This window comes from Protopterus annectens, chromosome 8.part0, assembly GCF_019279795.1.
Source record: "Protopterus annectens isolate FY-2018-M chromosome 8.part0, PAN1.0, whole genome shotgun sequence".
Classification (NCBI taxonomy): Eukaryota; Metazoa; Chordata; order Ceratodontiformes; family Protopteridae; genus Protopterus; species Protopterus annectens.
This window is the reverse complement of record NC_056741.1, coordinates 767,359,156-767,377,991: the sequence shown is the minus strand read 5'-3', so window position 1 is coordinate 767,377,991 and position 18,836 is coordinate 767,359,156. Positions and strand designations below refer to the sequence as shown.

The 18,836-nt window shown below is 39.3% G+C and overlaps 1 protein-coding gene across 3 annotated transcripts in view; it reads right to left on the bottom strand.

Moving 5' to 3' along the window:
- LOC122809034 (vascular cell adhesion protein 1-like) overlaps positions 1 to 18,836 on the bottom strand; it is a 318,139-nt gene that overhangs the window by 33,268 nt on the left and 266,035 nt on the right. For all 3 annotated transcript variants that reach the window (XM_044080238.1, XM_044080237.1, XM_044080239.1), the window contains one exon: positions 5,558 to 5,614. In XM_044080238.1, coding sequence (XP_043936173.1) covers positions 5,558 to 5,614 — 57 coding nt within the window. The remainder of the gene's footprint in view (positions 1 to 5,557; positions 5,615 to 18,836) is intronic.

The following is an 18,836-nucleotide window of genomic DNA, read 5'->3' as shown; positions in this document are numbered from 1 at the left end:
CAAATTGTATAACAAAAGAAGACAGAGCAAAATCCCATAAAGGGAAAGCATCTCTGATCAGCACTAGTAGAAAGCTATGTTCTCTCATAAAAATATCCAAGGCCAACTTTGAGAGAAAAATTGCCAAGGACACTAAAGATAACCACAAGGCATTCTTCAGTTATGTTAGAAACCTGGGCAGGAACACTCAGATATGCTCAGTTAGTACACACCGACAATAAATTTACCGAACCCACAGATATTGCCAACATTCTGGCAGACAGGTTCAGTACAAATTTCTCCCCTCCCTCACCTCCAAAAGAAGAAATACTCATCCCAGCTGAATGTAACCTCCCTGTCATCTCTGATGTCCAGGTGAGAACCACCCTCAACAAAGCAAAAAACACAGCATCTATGGGACCTGATGGTATCCCCGGCTGCGTGATACGTGAACTCCAAGAGGAGCTAAACCCGCATATAAAAATGTTATTTAACCTTAGCCTTACTACAGGATATGTACCTGAACACTGGCGTACAGTAACAGTGGTCCCACTCCACAAGGGAGGCTCCACTACAGACCCTGGGAACTACCACCCCATAAGCTTGACCAGCCTAGTTTGCAAAGCTATGGAAAGAATTATTATGGAACTCATAAACAACGACATTGGGGATCTACAGACACTTGATCCCACCCAGTTCGGCTTTGTAAAAGGCAGATCCTGCCTTTTGAACCTGGTTGACTTTTTCGAAACAGTCACTAGAGCCATTGATGAGGGCAAGGCAGTCCATACAGCCTACCTGGACTTGGCTAAAGCCTTCAACACAATACCCCACTCGGGGATCATAGAAAAGCTAAACAGCTTAAAAGTAAATCCATATGTCACAAGATGGGTTGCAAACTGGCTAAAGAACAGAACCCATAAAGTCAAGATTGCGGGAGCCATGTCAGACTCAAAGCCAGTCACAAGTGGTGTCCTACAGGGCTCTGTCCTGGGACCCCTCTTGTTCAGCATTTACTTCTCAGATGTGAAAGCAAACATGGGAGGGTTGTGGCTGACAAAGTTCGCAGATGACTGCAAACTAGGTGCCATAGCCGATACACCAGCTGACACATACATCCTACAGAAAGGCCTCACCGAAATGGACAACTGGTGCAGGAATCATGGCCTTAAACTGAATGCCAAGAAATGTATAGTCATCCCCTTTGGGAAAAACAAAATACCCACAAATTATCACATAGACAGTAACCCACTGAGTACCGAAAAAGTAATCAGAGACCTGGGGACCCAAGTTGATAGTGACCTCTCATTTGACACCTACGTTGCCAAAGTGGTTAGAAAGACATTCTACCTTGCCCACCTTATCATGAAGGGGTTCACATCCAGATCAAAGGAGGTCATTGTGCCCCTGTACTCCTCCCTTATCAGGCCCATAATTGAGTACAATGCCCCATTTGGTATGTACCTCACCTGGCACTTACAACAGCTGGAGAGACCCCAGAAGTACCTCACCAAGAGGATCAAGGGTTTCCAACATATGTCATATGCTGCCAGGCTAAAGAAACTCCAGCTCTATTCAGTAGCATACCGCCTGCTCAGAGGTGATCTGTGCCTGACATAGAAGGCCATGTCTAACCAGGAATTGATGGACATGCTCCACCTCAAAAAATCAAAATCCATAAGAACCACGAGAGCCAAAGATTTAAACCTCAGTACAAACATGAATAGAACATGCTGGAGGGACAGATTCATAACTCAGAGGCTTCCCATACTCTGGAACAAAATCCCAGTCCATGTTAGGCAGAGGCCCTCACTGACTCTCTTCAAGAGAAATCTTGACGAGTGGATGGGAGATCGTAGGTTTACCCCGGGGGTCACTCCTGTATCGCTACTTAACAGAGGCACAGTAAACTAATTTTAATAAGTAAGGGGGTCTTCAATGTGTCACTACTAGACAAAGGCACAGTATTCTAAATTTATTCTATAGACCTTAGTACCACTACATGGGGTGGCGAAAGCCACATCTCTAGGGCTAGGCTTGCAAATGCCTCAGGGTAGATAGCCTAGTACTAAACTATGAAACTATGAATCTATACTAACTCCGAGAATGCACAATATTAGGTAAAGGGCATGTTTCCCAACCAGGAGAATTATGCAGTCTTACACACCTGTTGGCCATCTGCTCAGCTGACCAAATTTTGTCAATGAAACAGATGTCGACAAACTATAATGTTAATATACTTTGGTACACTGGTGTGTGTGTGTATGTGTGTGTATATATATAAATATATATATATATATATATATATATATAGAGAGAGAGAGAGAGAGAGAAGGAGAGAGACAGAGAGAGAGAGAGAGAGCACTATTTTATATGTGTGTGTACATGTCAGTATCTAACCATTATTGCCTTACCAGTACCCCTCTGGCAGCACTTCCTCCCTTCTTTCCTTCTTTCCTTTTTCCAGGAGGGCCATAATGGTCAATCCTAGAGTAAATTTGTGGATACCCATCTGATCATTAGTTTATATTTAAAGGACAGTAGTGAGTCACATTGCTTAACATGTAGGAAGTTTATTCCAGAGGCTTGGGAGGTGTTAGGTTATAAACCTATACTTCAGCATGTTTTATTTATCTGTTGGTGAAGATTTAGGTCCCTGCTTCTAGTATTGGTGGAGATATTGCAATTGCAGAGAAACAGGTGCTTGATGACAATTATCTCTAATGGCATGGTAAGTGAGACAGAGATATCCCCTCAAAAGTCTGTAAGACACTGAATAAAGGTATTGAGTTTTGGTTCTTTTGACAGCTCAGGGACTTTAGGTCTGTGATATTTTTGGTTAGGAATTTTGGGGTCATTCTAATTGTTTGATATATTTTATGAGATGCACCCAAAAGTGGGCATTGTACTCAATAATTTCCATGCTCCATGCTGCATTGTTTATAAGGGAATGATGATATTCATTTGTCAAATAGTTAGGTGAAATAAAAGGATCTCCTGACAACCATTGTTACATGATGCTCAAACAAGAGGGAGTTATCAACCAACCCTAGATTCCTACCTACATTTTCGTTCTGCAGAGGAGTGTTGCCTAAGCAGTATGATGACAGTATGGGGTTGTCTACTAAAAGTGATGATACTAGACTTTTTACCATTTAATTTGAGCCCATTTCAGTACACTAACAATTTATTAGGTAAAATTAATTCTGGATGATTTAGGTGTCATAGGGTGACTTAACAAACATCTCCCAGTTTGCAATTGCTTGCATACTTTGTTAGCCAAAGACCATGGCTCTCCACTTGGAGATCTGAGAAGTAAATAGCAGAAAAGAGATGCCCCAGCATTGAAGCTTGAGTGATGCCACTGGTCACTTTCATTCGTTCTGATTAAACACCTGCAACTTGCACTATGCCGGTTATGTATTTTCAGACCATTTTCTAACCATTGTATTACATATAAGTTGATTTTTAAAACATTTGGCTTTTGCATGATGCCAGCATCGGGAATGGTGTCAAATGACTTAGCCAGGTCAAGCTATACTGTATGCATTGCAAGGCCGGCATCTACAGCTTCATGAAACTTTTTCGCAGGAATATGCCAAATTAAATAGACAGGATCTATCCATCACAAAGCCAAACTATTAGGGATCAAGTCTAACAAGATTCTTAATATCACAGTTTATGTCAGTTATAACACATTCCATGGTTTTGCAGATGAGGCTTATAAGGCTTATGGGTATGTAAACTACCCGTTCCGGTTGTAAGGCTACCCTTACAGATCGGCATCACCACTGCAGTGTACCACTCATTAGGGACAAAACCAGTAGCTAAATTTAAGTTGAACAGATTGAGGAATATATATTTAAAAGGGCATTTTTAACACTATTAATTAAGCAATGAGGTATATTATCCGATCTCATGCAGGAAGTATTTTTGGTCTTGGTTAGCATGTTTAGTAAATGATCTTTAGATACAATTGGAGTAGTAAGGTATTTTAATATGATGTAGCTTTGAAAAGAAGTCTCAGGGGTGAAGCTGGCAGTACATTTCTGTCCAAATATATTTTATTTTTATAACATAGCGGGATTTATTATTATCTTTGGCTTCAGATGCCAGCCTAAGTTCATGGGCTTCTTTAATGGATCTGATAATGTTCTTCAATTATTTTTTTATAATGTAAACTTTGGATATTATCCTTGAGAAGATGGATTTTGGATTTTCTAAATAATTTAAGTAGTTTCTTTTTCTTGCTGCATACTTTATATAAAGTGGTGGACAACCGTTTTGAATTTCCCATTACACCTAAATCTAGTAGGAACTAGATCTGTGATTTTTCTAAATGGGTGCAGAATTCCTTAATGAATCTTTATGCTGTATGGTCTGAGAAAGCGCTGTCATAAGTGAATTCTGTTACTTTCATCAGGCAGTAGGTTGAGGTTGATATGTGTGTTGAAATTTAAATTCAGTGGGATTTACTGAAGAAGCTTTTTGGAGGTTAAATGAGAAGTCACAAGTTTAAAGCCAGACTTCACTGGGGAGGGAAAACCAGAGAAATAGTACAGGAGATGGCCAGATTTTTAAGAATTTGATCAAGAATTCTATGCCCTGTAGTAGGTTTGTCTGTCAGCTGATCAAAAAAATTTCTGTTTATTAAGTCTATGAATATGTATATATATATATATATATATATATATATATATATATATATATATATATATATATATATATATATATATACATTTAGCATTCGCAAATCGTAGAGGATCATGAATAGGTCTCTGACCAAAACTAATTTGTTACGTGTTCATGAATCGATGACAAGAACTTTTCCTCACAAGCGGAATAAAACTAAGATCAAGAAATTAATCTTTATATTCATTCCGAGAACAGATAGCAATTTAGTTATATGATCAAACAGACCCAGTCATAATTCTTTGTAGTACTGAAGTACTACTAGAAAATAAGCGTAGGAGCCCAAAGTGCTTTGAGGAACAGTCCAAAAACTTGAGACAAGCTCACGATGAGCTATGGCTCAGTGTCCTACATGTATATGCATACATGTCAAGTGCGATGACCTCACAGCATCATATTGTGAATTGCATCATAAAGCCACTCTTCCTCCACAACAAAACCCAGTGGCTGACTTATTACTGAAAAACACACACAAGTGGGCACACATGCACACTCCCATATGTGCACAGAAGCACCTCTGCATGAGGGCACACAAACCCACACACACACACACACACACACACACACACACACACACACACACACACACACACACACACACACACACACACACACACACATGTGTGTCTGTCTCTCTTTCATGCAATCACATGAAATATAACAGTATTTCTTGACAGCAAATCCCAGTTAAGTATCCCACCCTGTAGTCCTGGAAGAGCAAGCAAATTTAGAAGACATAAGAGATACAGAGGTATTCCAAGACGTTCCCCACAGGACATTTTGCAAGCATTTGCTATGTTAAGAATTGCTCTATAAGACATTTTGCAAGCATTTGCTATGTTAAGAATTGCTCTATAAGACATTTTGCAAGCATTTTCTATATTACCTGCACCGTTTCCATTTTCAGTTTTTGAAGGAGACTCTGTACTGGTTTTTGAAAGTTCTTTAATGAAAGAAAGAAGTATAAGTAGAAATCAGCCATATAGTAGTGTTATTTCTGAATTATTAATACAGTTACATTAACACCCACCTCTCTATATTCTTGTTATGAATCAAGTACAAAGTAATAATCTAGGCAATGAATTTTATTTTACTTGTGTTGGTTCAGGACTGTCATAACAACTGAAGCCCAGTACACTTTTGCAAAAGAGATAATTTCATTAACAACAATCATGTTCTGTTTCTTTTTAAGCAAGAAATTTTTTTATTGAATTATCACTTATGACACAGATAACCATACATTTAAATAAATGAAAACAAACCATATTGATTTATTTCTGGTTGCAAACATTATTCATCAAATATAGTCTTCTATACAGTCATTGTCAATCAGTCATTACATACATCATCCAATTCCTGCCTTCCCTTAAACCTCATTCTTCCTCCAAAACATTATTTGGCATGTATTGTTCCTACAATTTCCATTTTCTATGTAATTGCCTCCTACCATTTCTAAAGATCCCACTTCCAGTTCTTTTATCTCTGTTACTATAGTCACTACTTTGAGTATGGTTGGTTTAGACTTTGATTTCCATTTTCTAGTCATTTTTTGGGAGCGACCAGAATTAAACTCAGCAAGCCCTTACTATGTCTAGAAAATTCTGATTCTGTATTACAGCTGAAAATACACATTTCATTAGTTGCATCAATTTGCTCATCCAGTACTTCTGGCAGAGAGTTCTGCAGGGAATTTTTAAAATCTATCAACTCATTTACTCTACCAAAAAATATGTTCCCAATTACCTTCTTTTGTCCCATCATTCCTGCAACATTTGCAATCTACCTGAGGAAAAATTATTTGGAGTTTGCTAGGGGTATAAAATACCTATGCAAACACTTGCAAGCAAAAATATTAAATGTTCTACACTTTGTTGCATATTTGGGAGCTATACATATATCTTCCTATTGTTTCTTTGGGAATTGCTTATCCTGTATCTCTCTTCCCAATCCTTTCTAACCTCCTCTCATTCCTGTAGTTATCATGCAATATTGTATATACTGTACTAATTATCATTTTTTTAACAGCACCTTCATTGTAGATTTTATTAAAAACTCTACCAGTGCTGGTCTTTCGTTTAGGATTCCACTAGTCCTTTTTCTTTCCCTATACTTTGATATCAGTCCTTAATAGGGAAAGCAGTCTGTATTCTGTAGTCAAATGTGTTCTTGGCCTCTTCCCATTTTATTACCTTCACCTCTCTAACAATTTGCTCCCAATACCTTGGTTCTTTTGACAGTTTTATCCAAAAAATTCCAGTTCACTCTTGCCTTTTGTCTGTACCCCTAACTGTAGTCACCCCTACTAGCAAATTTCTTTCTCCATTCCCATGTTGGCTTAGTTCTTAATTTACTTCTTGCTACTTTATGAATATAAAGCACAAAAAGAAAAATCTAGCAAAGCTAGACTATCCACTGAGTGATACCTTAGACCTCTTGTATCAGAGGCAACATGGTATATATAGAAATTACCTTTAAGGATATCAGGTGTTTCAGCTAAACAGAAATTCTGAAAGTTCAAGACTTCTTCTTTTATTTTTGTCTATTTACGGACAGTTTTAGGCCAACAAACCCAAACCTCTCTAGCTAGGGACATACACATTCCTGTCTTTTTATGGCATCATAAGAGGTAATGCTTGACTTTTAGAAACACAGGGTTGTCATACCCAACTGATATCCATAAACATTAGGGTGTCCACAAAATATCCCAACTAACAAACTAAAACAATGAGTAAAAAGGTCACACAGGAAAATCAATTGGTTAAAAAACACAAAAAGATAAATCTAGCAAAGCTAGACTGTCCGCTGTATGATACCTTAAACCTCTTGTATTAGAGACAACATGGGATATATGCAAATTATCCTTTAAGGATATCAGGTGTTTCAGCTATATGCCAATTCTGAATGTCCAAGACTTTTTCTTTTACTTTTAAGTCTATTTATGGACAATTTCAGGCCAATAAAGCCAAACCCCTCTAGCTGTGGACATGTTCATATTACCTTTAGTTCAGTCTATTCCCACATATCTTTAGCTGCCATAGCAGAATCCTTTAACCTATACTTCTAAGCACTTTGTTTTATTATGTCCCCATAAAAATGGGTATTGCTGAACCAATTTGTGTGTTTTTGTCTTATTTCACAGAAGTAATGTGTTTCAAGTGAATATGGATTTAGCTCCAGCAGCCAGTTGAATAAGGAAATATTACACAAGTAAATGTACAACAACCCAAAATTTTGAAGAGGACCATTCAAAATGTATGTTGTTTTCATTGAGCATTTCCTCATCACCCATGTTCAATTCCTGTTAGAATGTCTTTCAGAAGTTGGTGTTTTAGCACCTATAATATGACTGCTTATATACTTTTGCAATATCCCATGGCTGAGTATGGGTATCACACGTTTAAACCCATGTTTGACATGGTTTAATCACTAATGCAAAGCCTGAATGATTAAACAAACTGACCGCTGGTTAATCCTGGGATAAGTACACCCAGACATGGGTTATTGCAATTATACAATGACATTACTTACAAAATAAATTACTTAACTTTCTTAAATAATGCACTTGTATAACAGCACTGTAATATTCTTCTGCATTCTTCCTTTTTGCTGATGTACTGCACGTGCGTATGGGATTTATGTTCCCATGCTTGCACAGTACATCAGTACACTTCAGGAGAGGCAATGGAGAAAAGAGAATCTCTGTTGCTGTTTTTTTTTTCTTGAAATATGCAAGAAACCTGGACAAAACCCAAACTAATGGGGAACAAAGATTAAAAAATAGAGACAGATTTTAAATATTGCTCTTTTACACTTAGAAAGTTCCTAGAATAAATTTTGTGTTAGATATGAAACCCAAACCTCAAATATCTGTAATTATTTAATGACTTTAAACCCCAGGGACATCCCAGAAAAAAATATTTTTTATGAAGAACAGACCAAAACTACAAGGCAGATATCCAGACATTCTGTGAAAATCCTGATGGTTGAGAGGTATCAGAGTCTGCTGAGATTTTAGAAGTGACGGTGAAGAAATACAAGGAAAATCAAGCACATTTCTGTTTCTTTAGTTTTGTAGAACGTACCTGATTTTTTGTATTTTGCTCTGTCCCCTTTGCATGTGCCAGTAGAAAAGTACTTTAGTGGCCAGACTTTTTTTTCTATATGTATATGCTCTATTTACAACAGACATGCTGGTTGACTTGTCCAATCAGCGTGTACATTTTTAAATGGCAATGAGCCATTACTGTATAATAAGGGACATCTGTCCAGATCTGTAAATGTTGCTGGGAGTATTTTATAATTACAGCTAATGGTGCAAGGCTGTCTCATTTTTATACAACTGTTATAAATATATTAATGTATTTTTTTTTACTGTTCATTCATATATAGACTGGAAGCTTTTTGTTAAATGTTAAGAATCTGTATTGGCAAAAACTCTTATTTCAATAAATGTTGCTTTATCTTAATTTGCTTTACATAGAAGCACTCAGATGTCTGGTAATGGCTGAATGTTTTGTAAAAAATATCAGTAAATAGATCTTTCATTTATTTTGAAAAAAGTTACAACAGGGATCTTGAGATGTTATGATACTTACTACTGGATACATTTCCAGCAACTGCCATGCCATAAAAAATATATATATAGTGTTACTGAATAATGAATGCAAAGTATCAAACCTACTAAGTTATGAGGTCAAAAAATATCAGGAAAATGGGTGGGCATGCAATGCAGTGCAGACAGTAATTGTCAAGTACCTTTTACATATAAGAAGCAGTTACAAAGTTTTAAAACAGTGAATAATTCCTGGAACTACAGTCAAGAGTGGTACAAAGCACAATGCAAATTATGGGATTTAGAGCCACATCATGGATTAATGCTTTGGAGTTCACAAGCTCTGACATCAACTGTGAGCGAACAGAGGTAGATCAGAAAGCTTTTGCTAAATAAACTGAGAAAGAGCATGTTATACATTTAATTGTGAAATTACCAAGTTAATAAAAATACAGGCTTCTAAAAGTATCAAAGCATACAGAGAGTAACTGTTAAGCACTTCATATGACTTAAGATGATGATTATGAGTAACCATATATATCAACATGCATATGTTGATAGCAGATCTATTACCACCTGTAACATGATGTTCTATAACAATATAATAACAGCTATGAATGAAAAATTGTGCTGTGATGTATTTCATATAGATGTAACTTCAGCATTTGACAGGGCCATACACAAAACATTGATCAATAAATTAGTATAACTAGGTATTGATGTACTCTTGATAAGATGGATAGCTGCATAGCTTACAAATAGGACATGGCAAGTATCATACAGCAACTGGACAGGTGAAATCCTTGGTTACAGTCAGGGTATCCCCCAGGGCTCTGTCCTAAGCCCTTACTTGTTTAGATTGTATCTTTCAGACCTAACATTTTCATCTGAGGTGTTCTATAGTCTATATGCAGATGACTTGAAATTGGGTAAACTGATTACATGTGTTCCTGACAAGGCATGTCTGCAAAATAATTTGACTAAATTGACCGTTTGGGCACAGGAGAATAATATGCTAATAAATGCATCAAAAACTAAGCATATGAGATTTGGGAGACATAAATTGAAAGATGAGTATTTAATACAGCACACAGTGATTGAAACTGTAGACTCATTTAAAGAACTGGTATATGGGTAGATTCAGCTATGAGTTTTTCTGATCATGTCAACCAATTGGTTAATGATAGCTATAGAACTATAGGTTGTCTAAAATATTTATAAAGCCTAGGAAATCAAAAGAAATGAAGTCATTGTTTGTTAGTTACATTAGACCCAAACTTGAGTATGGAATAACAATATGGAAACCCCATAAGAAAACAAGCATGAGTAAACTGGAAAGAGAACAGCAGAAATATACCAAGGGCATCCATGGATGTGAAAATTTAAGTTATTATGAAAGCCTAAAATATCTGAACTTGTATATTATTTCTTACAGATTTCTAAGTGGAGATCTTATTCAGGTATATAGGGCATTTGGAGACAACTATCTCTGGGAAAGTTTGTGGTTATCAAAAAGTACTAGAGAATCATCAGACAGACTATGTAGAAGATTCTATAGGAATGAGAAGTGGACTAATTGGTTCTCTGTCAGAGTAGCTGATGCATAGAACAGACTACCAAATTACATTAAAGCTAGTACTAGTTTAGATATTTTTAAGAACAGCCTGGAAACTTATTATGGGAACAAGTGTTTTAGTATATTGTCAAGCTAGAAGGGCATTAATGTCCGTGCTTGAAATATTTGTATGTATGATTAATGCATGGGACACACATGATTTTCAGTACTGAACGACTTTTGAAAGTAACAAGTTAGGTTGAGACAGATTTATAAACTCATGCACCCCATAAGGCTGGAGAGCATTCAACCCTAATCATGTGACGTGACCATGTGAAGTGACCATGTGAAGTGATCATGTGAAGTGATATGCATTAGTTCCCAATGCACCGCTAACCTAAGTTAGGGAATTTGCAAGTCTTGTCTATACACTTCTTTGAAAGACCATGGGGCACATGATGGAAGCATTTTAGGTAGCTGAAAGGAATCAAAGTTCATTAGGGTGCCACATTTTAGAAAAAGATGTATCAGAGTAGGAGAACAAAGTTTTATAATCTCAGGGTACTGTGAAAAAAAACACCAGTATCTGAGGAAGACAAATACATAGCATACTTCCTGAGATATTTGCATAGTCACAAAGCATTGGTGTCAAGAGTTCATGGGAAAGATGCATTGTCCCACTTGTAGCGGGTGAGAAGAAACAGGTCACATGCTCATAGAACTTTCAGAGTATTTATCCAGCAGGGAAAGCAGTCCAGGGGATCAAATGACTCATGTTGCACAGATGTCTGTCCTTGCAGAGTGAAAAGGATAAAAGCAGTACTTAAAAGCACACAACTGACCATTAGCATATGTTCATACTGTATATAATAGAAGGGTTCAAAGTGGCAGCTAAGAATGACTCATTTAGCACTTATGACTTGGACAAAGCATCTGTAAAATACACTTTAAAATTATGAAACTAGAATGCAAATCAACAAAGCACATGCTAGCTCAGAAAGCACTTTATACTGAGTTTCAAGTAAGTAGCATGTTATACAAACACCATTAACACAAACCTCTAATTCTGTAACCATACATATACATTTTTAAGGCTATTTATTTTTCAGCTTTTTTTCTTTTGGCATTTGGGCTTGTCTACCTGTGCAAGACATGTTTTACAGAGAGAACTTATACCACACAGATGGGCCACAAAAACAGCAAACATCTGTGCACAGATGCAGTTAAAACATGCTTGGGTAGACTGTGGTTAATCAAAATGACACACATTTACTATTCTGATCAAATGCATTTAAGACCAGAAAAGGGTGAAGTACATAACAAATTGTTTGCTAAACAATGTAGAGTTAAATACTGTAAAAAGCTGAAAACTTAATAGTAATAATACTTAATAGTAGTAACAACTTAATAGTAATAGTAGTAGTAATAATGTGGGAAAACCAGGTATTTCAGTCAGAATAATGATAATGCACTGAATCTAGCTGATAAATCTGGTAACAGAAGATTCTGAAATGTACTTTTAACAGGAGTTATTTAAGTTGGGAAATGTATTAAATAGTTTATAGTACAACCGTTAATGAGATATGCAGAAGTTACTGTGCTGTAGATCATCAGGCTATCTGCAGTGAATTCTAGACGAATGTATAGAAAATTAAATTAGGAATTACCACAGGATACGTGCCCAAGGAGTGGCGTATGGCAACTGTGGTCCCACTCCACAAAGGCGGTGCCTCTATGGACCCTGGTAATTACCACCCCATAAGCTTAACAAGTCTAGTCTGCAAAGCTATGGAGAGGATCATAATGGAGCTCATAAACAAAGATATAGGGGACTTGCAGACATTGGACCCGACCCAGTTTGGCTTCGTCAAGGGCAGATCATGCCTTTCAAACTTGGTCGACTTCTTTGAAACAGTCACCAAGGCCATTGATGAGGGAAAGGCAGTCCATACAGCCTACCTTGACCTTGCAAAGGCACACAATACCCCACTCGGTATTGTAGAAAAACTACCAGCTTAAATGTAAACCCATATGTCACAAGATGGGTTGCAAACTGGCTTAAGGACAGAACCCACAGGGTTAGAGTTGCTGGCGCTATGTCAGACTTCAAGCCAGTCACAAGTGGTGTCCCACAGGGCTCGGTTCTTGGCCCCCTATTGTTCGGCATCTACTTCTCAGAAGTACAGGCCAACATGGGAGGACTTTGTTGACAAAGTTTGCAGACGACTGCAAACTGGGCCATAGTGGAAAGTGCATCGGACATGGATATCCTTCAGAAGGGACTCACAGAAACAGATAGCTGGTGCCAGAGCCATGGCCTGAAGTTAAACGCCAAAAAATGTATAGTCATACCCTTCGGGAAAAACAAGGTAACCCCAAGCTACCATATAGGTGGCAATCCACTAAGCACAGAAGAGGTTATCAGGGACCTGGACACCCAGGTTGACAGTGGCCTTTCTTTTGACACTCACGTTGCTAAAGTGGTTAGAAAGACCTTCTACACTGCCCACCTGATCATGAAGGGATTCACATCCAGACCTAGTGAGGTCATTGTTCCCCTGTACTCTTCACTTATCAGACCAATGATCGAGTACAATGCCCCATTCGGGATGTATCTCACCCGACATCTGCAACAATTGGAGAGACCCCAAAAGTTCCTCACCAAAAGGATAAAGGGACTCCAAAATCTGTCATATGCTGCCAGATTGAAGAAACTCCAGCTCTATTCAGTCGCATACCGTCTGCTCAGAAGTGACATGTGCCTGACATACAAGGCCATGTCCAACCCGGAATTAATGGACATGCTTCACCTCAAAAAATCCAAATCCACCAAAACCACTAGAGCAAGCGACTTAAACCTTAGCACAGATATAAATAGGACATGCTGGAGGGATAGATTTATCACTCAGAGACTCCCTATGCTGTGGAATAGAGTCCCGGTCCATGTGAGGCAGAGCACCTCGCTGGCTCTGTTCAAGAGAAATCTTGACCTGTGGATGGGAGATCGTAGGTTTACAGGAATCATCTCTGTGTCACTGCTGGACAGAGGCACAACAAACTAATGGGCACAGTATTTTTCATATAAGGGGTGAAGCACAAAATTTGGGCTAGGCTTATAAATGCCTTAGAGCAGATAGCCTAGTATAAACCTATGAACCTATGAACCTATAAATAAACATAGAGATTAAAGTAAGAGATTCTAAATAAAAACAAACAAGAATGAGAAAGGTAATTAAATAATTATAGAGAGTATATTTTGAGATGCAGTTGTATTACAAGATCTTTGTTCACATTAGTGGAAGAGTTTTAAATCAAATTATATACATAATGCAGGCAGGTAGATGCAATATTGCATAACAGAGAGGACAGAGGTATTGACAAAATCTGGATGCTTTTTATAACGGCATAGAAAACACTAACATGGATTATTATGGAAAATATAAAAATGCCTGATTAATTCTAAGGAAGATGAAAGAAGCATATTTTTCAAGGAAGGAAGGAGGAACTCTTCTGGCTGCATGGTTTATGTGCTAAATGTTAGGAGATTATCAAAGACATGTTAGATGAAATAAGTAGTTTTTTTTAAAAAAGTGCATAAAGATATTGGGCCAGATTCATGAAGGCTTGCACGGAGTCTAAGATTAGTGTAAGATGTCAGACAGGCAATATGTCTGCTGAGTGATTCAGCAATAGCCGGCAGGGGCGTGCATGAGAGCTCCTAAAACTACTCTTGCATGGACAGTGTTATGTTATGTAAATTACCTCATTTGCTGCTGAAAGCTATGCAAATGAGGTAAATTTGTGATCCAGGAAACACTAACCTGTCTGTGGAAGAGTAGTGTTATTTGCAGAAATGTACTCCATTGGTAACGGAGTACCGTTCTGCAAATAGCTAAACGGAGCTATGACAGCTCCAAATAAAGGATGCATCCAGTTGAGGAAGCATGCCAATGGCCAAATATAAGGCCATTGGCATTTTTATAGGTTGAAAATTAATAAAAATTAATTTTTATTTTTTTCCCCAATCTCCGATGTTTAAGCATAGCGCAGCACCGCACAAACGTGCGGCTCTTTAAAAAACAGAAAATAATTAAAAACTAGACAAAACTAGGCATGTTTAATAAAAAGATTATTCTGCCATGCAGGTAAATGGCAGGCTGAAGACAACATGGCTACTGAGTAGTGGTTGCTAAGGGTGGAAGCTCAGTTTGAGAAATGTAACCGAGTATTAGTAGGCAATCCTATATAAATGAGGATAAGGATAGTGAATCCCAATTTTCCCTGGTATGTGAGCCATGTCCCTAGAGTGTAAGTCTAGGAGTAGGGGAGTAGTAGAGTAGAAGATAGGTGACATCACGAGGGGGTATGTCTGAAAGACTGTAAGCTTATTGGAGCAGAGTGGCTTGTGTTTGCCATGAGTTGCTCGGAATTGCAAGAGGCGTGTCTACAGTTGTCCTAGCTGAAACCAAGAAACCAAAGGTGTACGCTGTGGATATATCTGAAATTTCTTGCAAACGTGCTTACACCATGTGTGCGCGTGTGCACACCTGTAAGCCTGTGTAAGCCTGTGTGCACGCGTGTGCGCTCATGTGCACTTGTTTGCACTTGTTTGTGCAGTGCTGCCCCTTGTGGAAACAGAAAGGGAAAAGGAAGGAAAAGAAGAAGTAGGAAGTTAACCAAGGAGAACTAGCACAGCTGCCAGGTGAAATAAATCAGAATCAGCCAATTACACAGGCAGAAGACTAGCCCAGCCCAGCCCAGCACTTAAAACTCTGCAAACAACATTCCCCCATGTTTTTCTCAAAAACACTGCAACACTGCAGTATACAAAGAATGAAAACTTAAAAAGCTTAACTCAGACAAAAAAATGTTAGGGGCTGCCATTGCTATTATAAGCCAACATGTGCAAGATGCTGAGGGTGGTGCCATTGCGAATGCTGCTGAGCAACCCACAGTGAGGAGACAGAGAAGAGTGTACAGACCCAGGGTAACCTAGCAGGGGCTACATGAGCTGGAGATAGTGGAGTGCTATAGAGTGGACAGAGAACTCCTGCCGCAAATTGTTGAGCTGTGCAGGCCACACCTCACACACAGAGCCAACAGAGGGGAACCCATCCCAGTGGAAATCAAGGTATGTGTTGGCCCAAGAATACTAGCAACAGGTACCTTCCAGAGACCAACTGGTGATATGATGGGGATTTCACAGGCATCAGCATCCAGGATACTGCACCAGTTCCTGAATGCCATGTCAGCACATGTCGGTGATCATGTATATTTCCTCAATTCCCGTGAGGCACTGGCCAGCAATACGCATCTTTTCCAGCAAATAGCGGAATACCCTGAGGTAGTGGGTGCAATAGACTGCATGCACATACACATCAAAGCACCAGCCGGTGAGCGGGGTAGGGCCTACATCAACCACAAGGGCTTCCCCTCCATCAACTGCCAGGTCATGTGCGATGCCCAGGGCATAATACTGAATGTGTGTGCTGGCTGCCCTGGAAGCTACCATGATTCCCATATCTGGCATCTGACGCAGCTGTACCAGACATTTGCCAATGGGGACATCCCTGATGGTCACCTAGTGGGGGATGCTGGATATGCACTGGAGCCGTGGCTGATGACACCCATCAGAAATGCACACACACCTGAACAAGAACTCCATAATGAGGCACACGTACAAACAAGAAATGTAATCAAGCGTGTGTTTCGGATGCTCAAGTCACGGTTCCGGTGCCTGGACACATCTGGTGGAGCCTTGCAGTACTCACCAACTACATGTACCCAAATTGTCATGGTATGTGCCATGCTACACAACATGATACTGCAAAAACAGCTGCAGCAGGAACAGCATGGGGCAGGGCCAAACAGCCCCCCACCATTGCCAAGGCCATCACAGGCAGAGCATGACTCGGAGGAGGAACAACCTGAGCCTACCCCAGTAGGCAGAAGGAGGCATGCCCAATATGACTTGGCCTTGGCAAAGAGGCAACACATAGCACATACACTGGCTCAGTAGGAACCCTAAAAATGATACCTCTCTCTGACTCGCACATAAAATAAATGGGATGCCTAACTTGACACTACCTGTTTTCAAACATGTATAGGGAGTGTACCATGTGCATCCGACATAGGCAGCCCTGCAGCACCACCTGAGGCATGATTGCCATGTTTTAAGCAATATAAAGCAGTGCTAAGCAGCTTTTACCACTATTTAGTATATGTAAACAAAATTGCCCGCGCTAACTAGCGTAAAGTCAGGCAACGTTGAGCAATGTTGGGCAAGGTCGGGCAATGTTGAGCAAAGTCAGGTAAACATGCTCATATTTGCTTTACTGTTCCTTAAATAGTCTGGTCTGCCCAGCATGAACATAAAATCAGTGACAGGGCTTGAACCCAGGATACTGTACATGATAGTCACAGTACTGAATCACTAAGCCATGACTGCATTTTGTTGGCACAGACACAGCAGGACAATTGTACACTAATGCATACACAAAGAAATGCTGTATCATGCCCCTAAAGAAGCATATGGGTAACCTCCCCCACAGGCCTATGCATTCAGAGAACAGCAGGCCAGGCAGTGTGATGTGGGTTGGGTAGGCTATGAAGTCGCAATCTAATATACGTGACATTGGACACTAAGATCTGTAGTACAGTAGTATGCCTCAAGCCAGTACGATAGGCAACAGTACAGACTGAAATGGTGTACCTCACATAGCAGTGCAGGCCTAGCAAATGTGTATGTGTCAGGTGAACCCCTCATCCTGTGTACACCCAAAGTAACAATCAGGTTTGCCCCTGGGTAGAAATGTACAAAGAATAGCTGCCCCCCCTGTATGTAGAAATGTTGATAAGTCTATGCAAAGTGTCTCATGGAAGCCCTGCAAGTACAACATGATCCCTGTTGATTTATGACACAAAGGTGAGCCCTGCAGTAAAAATACAACTTGATTTTCCACACACATATAGTATATATGTCTATACCGGGCGTGCTCACACACTTACAAATGTAGTGGATTTGAGTCAGCAACATACTGAAAGGTCATACTGGGCATGCTCACACACTTAGGCCATGTCTGAGTATAGCAGTGGGCCACACATATCTGGCAGTTGCATGTTTTATCCCAGGAACCTGTCACTATTCACCAATCCTGCCTTGTGCACACAGTTATATGAAAACAGACACATATAATATATTGGAACCCTGTCATAATCAAACTATGTACCACAAGTACTTAAGTTGTTCACAGAAAGTGAAAAAACAAAGAAGATCAATAAACTTGCAATCAGTATCATCAATAAACAATGTGCACACCAAACATTATCCAGTCCATGTTCTGGCAAAAGAATCTGTGAAGGAGTCCATAGAGAACCATGATGCTTCCTTCCGCTATGTCATAAATAGCAATGTACACTCATATATGTCCTGAGTCAGTGCAAACTGTAAATGACTGACATTGCCAACATCCTGTCAGACAGGCTCATACATACATACCCCCCTCTCACTGACAAAAGGCCCTATCATCATACCTGGAGATTATGAAAGCACAGATATCACATATAGAATGGGTAAACAGCTCCTTCCAAACCTGAAAACACGGCTTCTATTGGATTACATTGTTTCCCTAGCTGTGTCATAAGTGAACTCCAGAACAAACAGACCCTGCACCTGAACAGTCTGTTGAGCCTGACTCTCTGTACAGGATATGAAACTGTTGAATGTGTTACAGCAACGTTTGGCACACTTCACAAGTGTTGGTGCACAACAGACCATGGGAACTATTGTCTTATAAGCCTATTAAGCCTGATCTGCAAGGCCATGGAGTCCATCATGATGGAACTCATAAACAGAGCTATTGGGAGCCTACAAACACCCAACCCTACCAATTTTGGTTTGGTCAGGGGCAGATCATGGTTCCCAAACCTGCTAGACTGTTCTCAAGGCAGTCAGCCAGGACATACATCAATGAAATGAGCTACACACGTCCCACATAGACCTTGAAAAGCCCTTTGCCAACATCCCAGACACATGTCTTATCCACAAAATCAACAAAC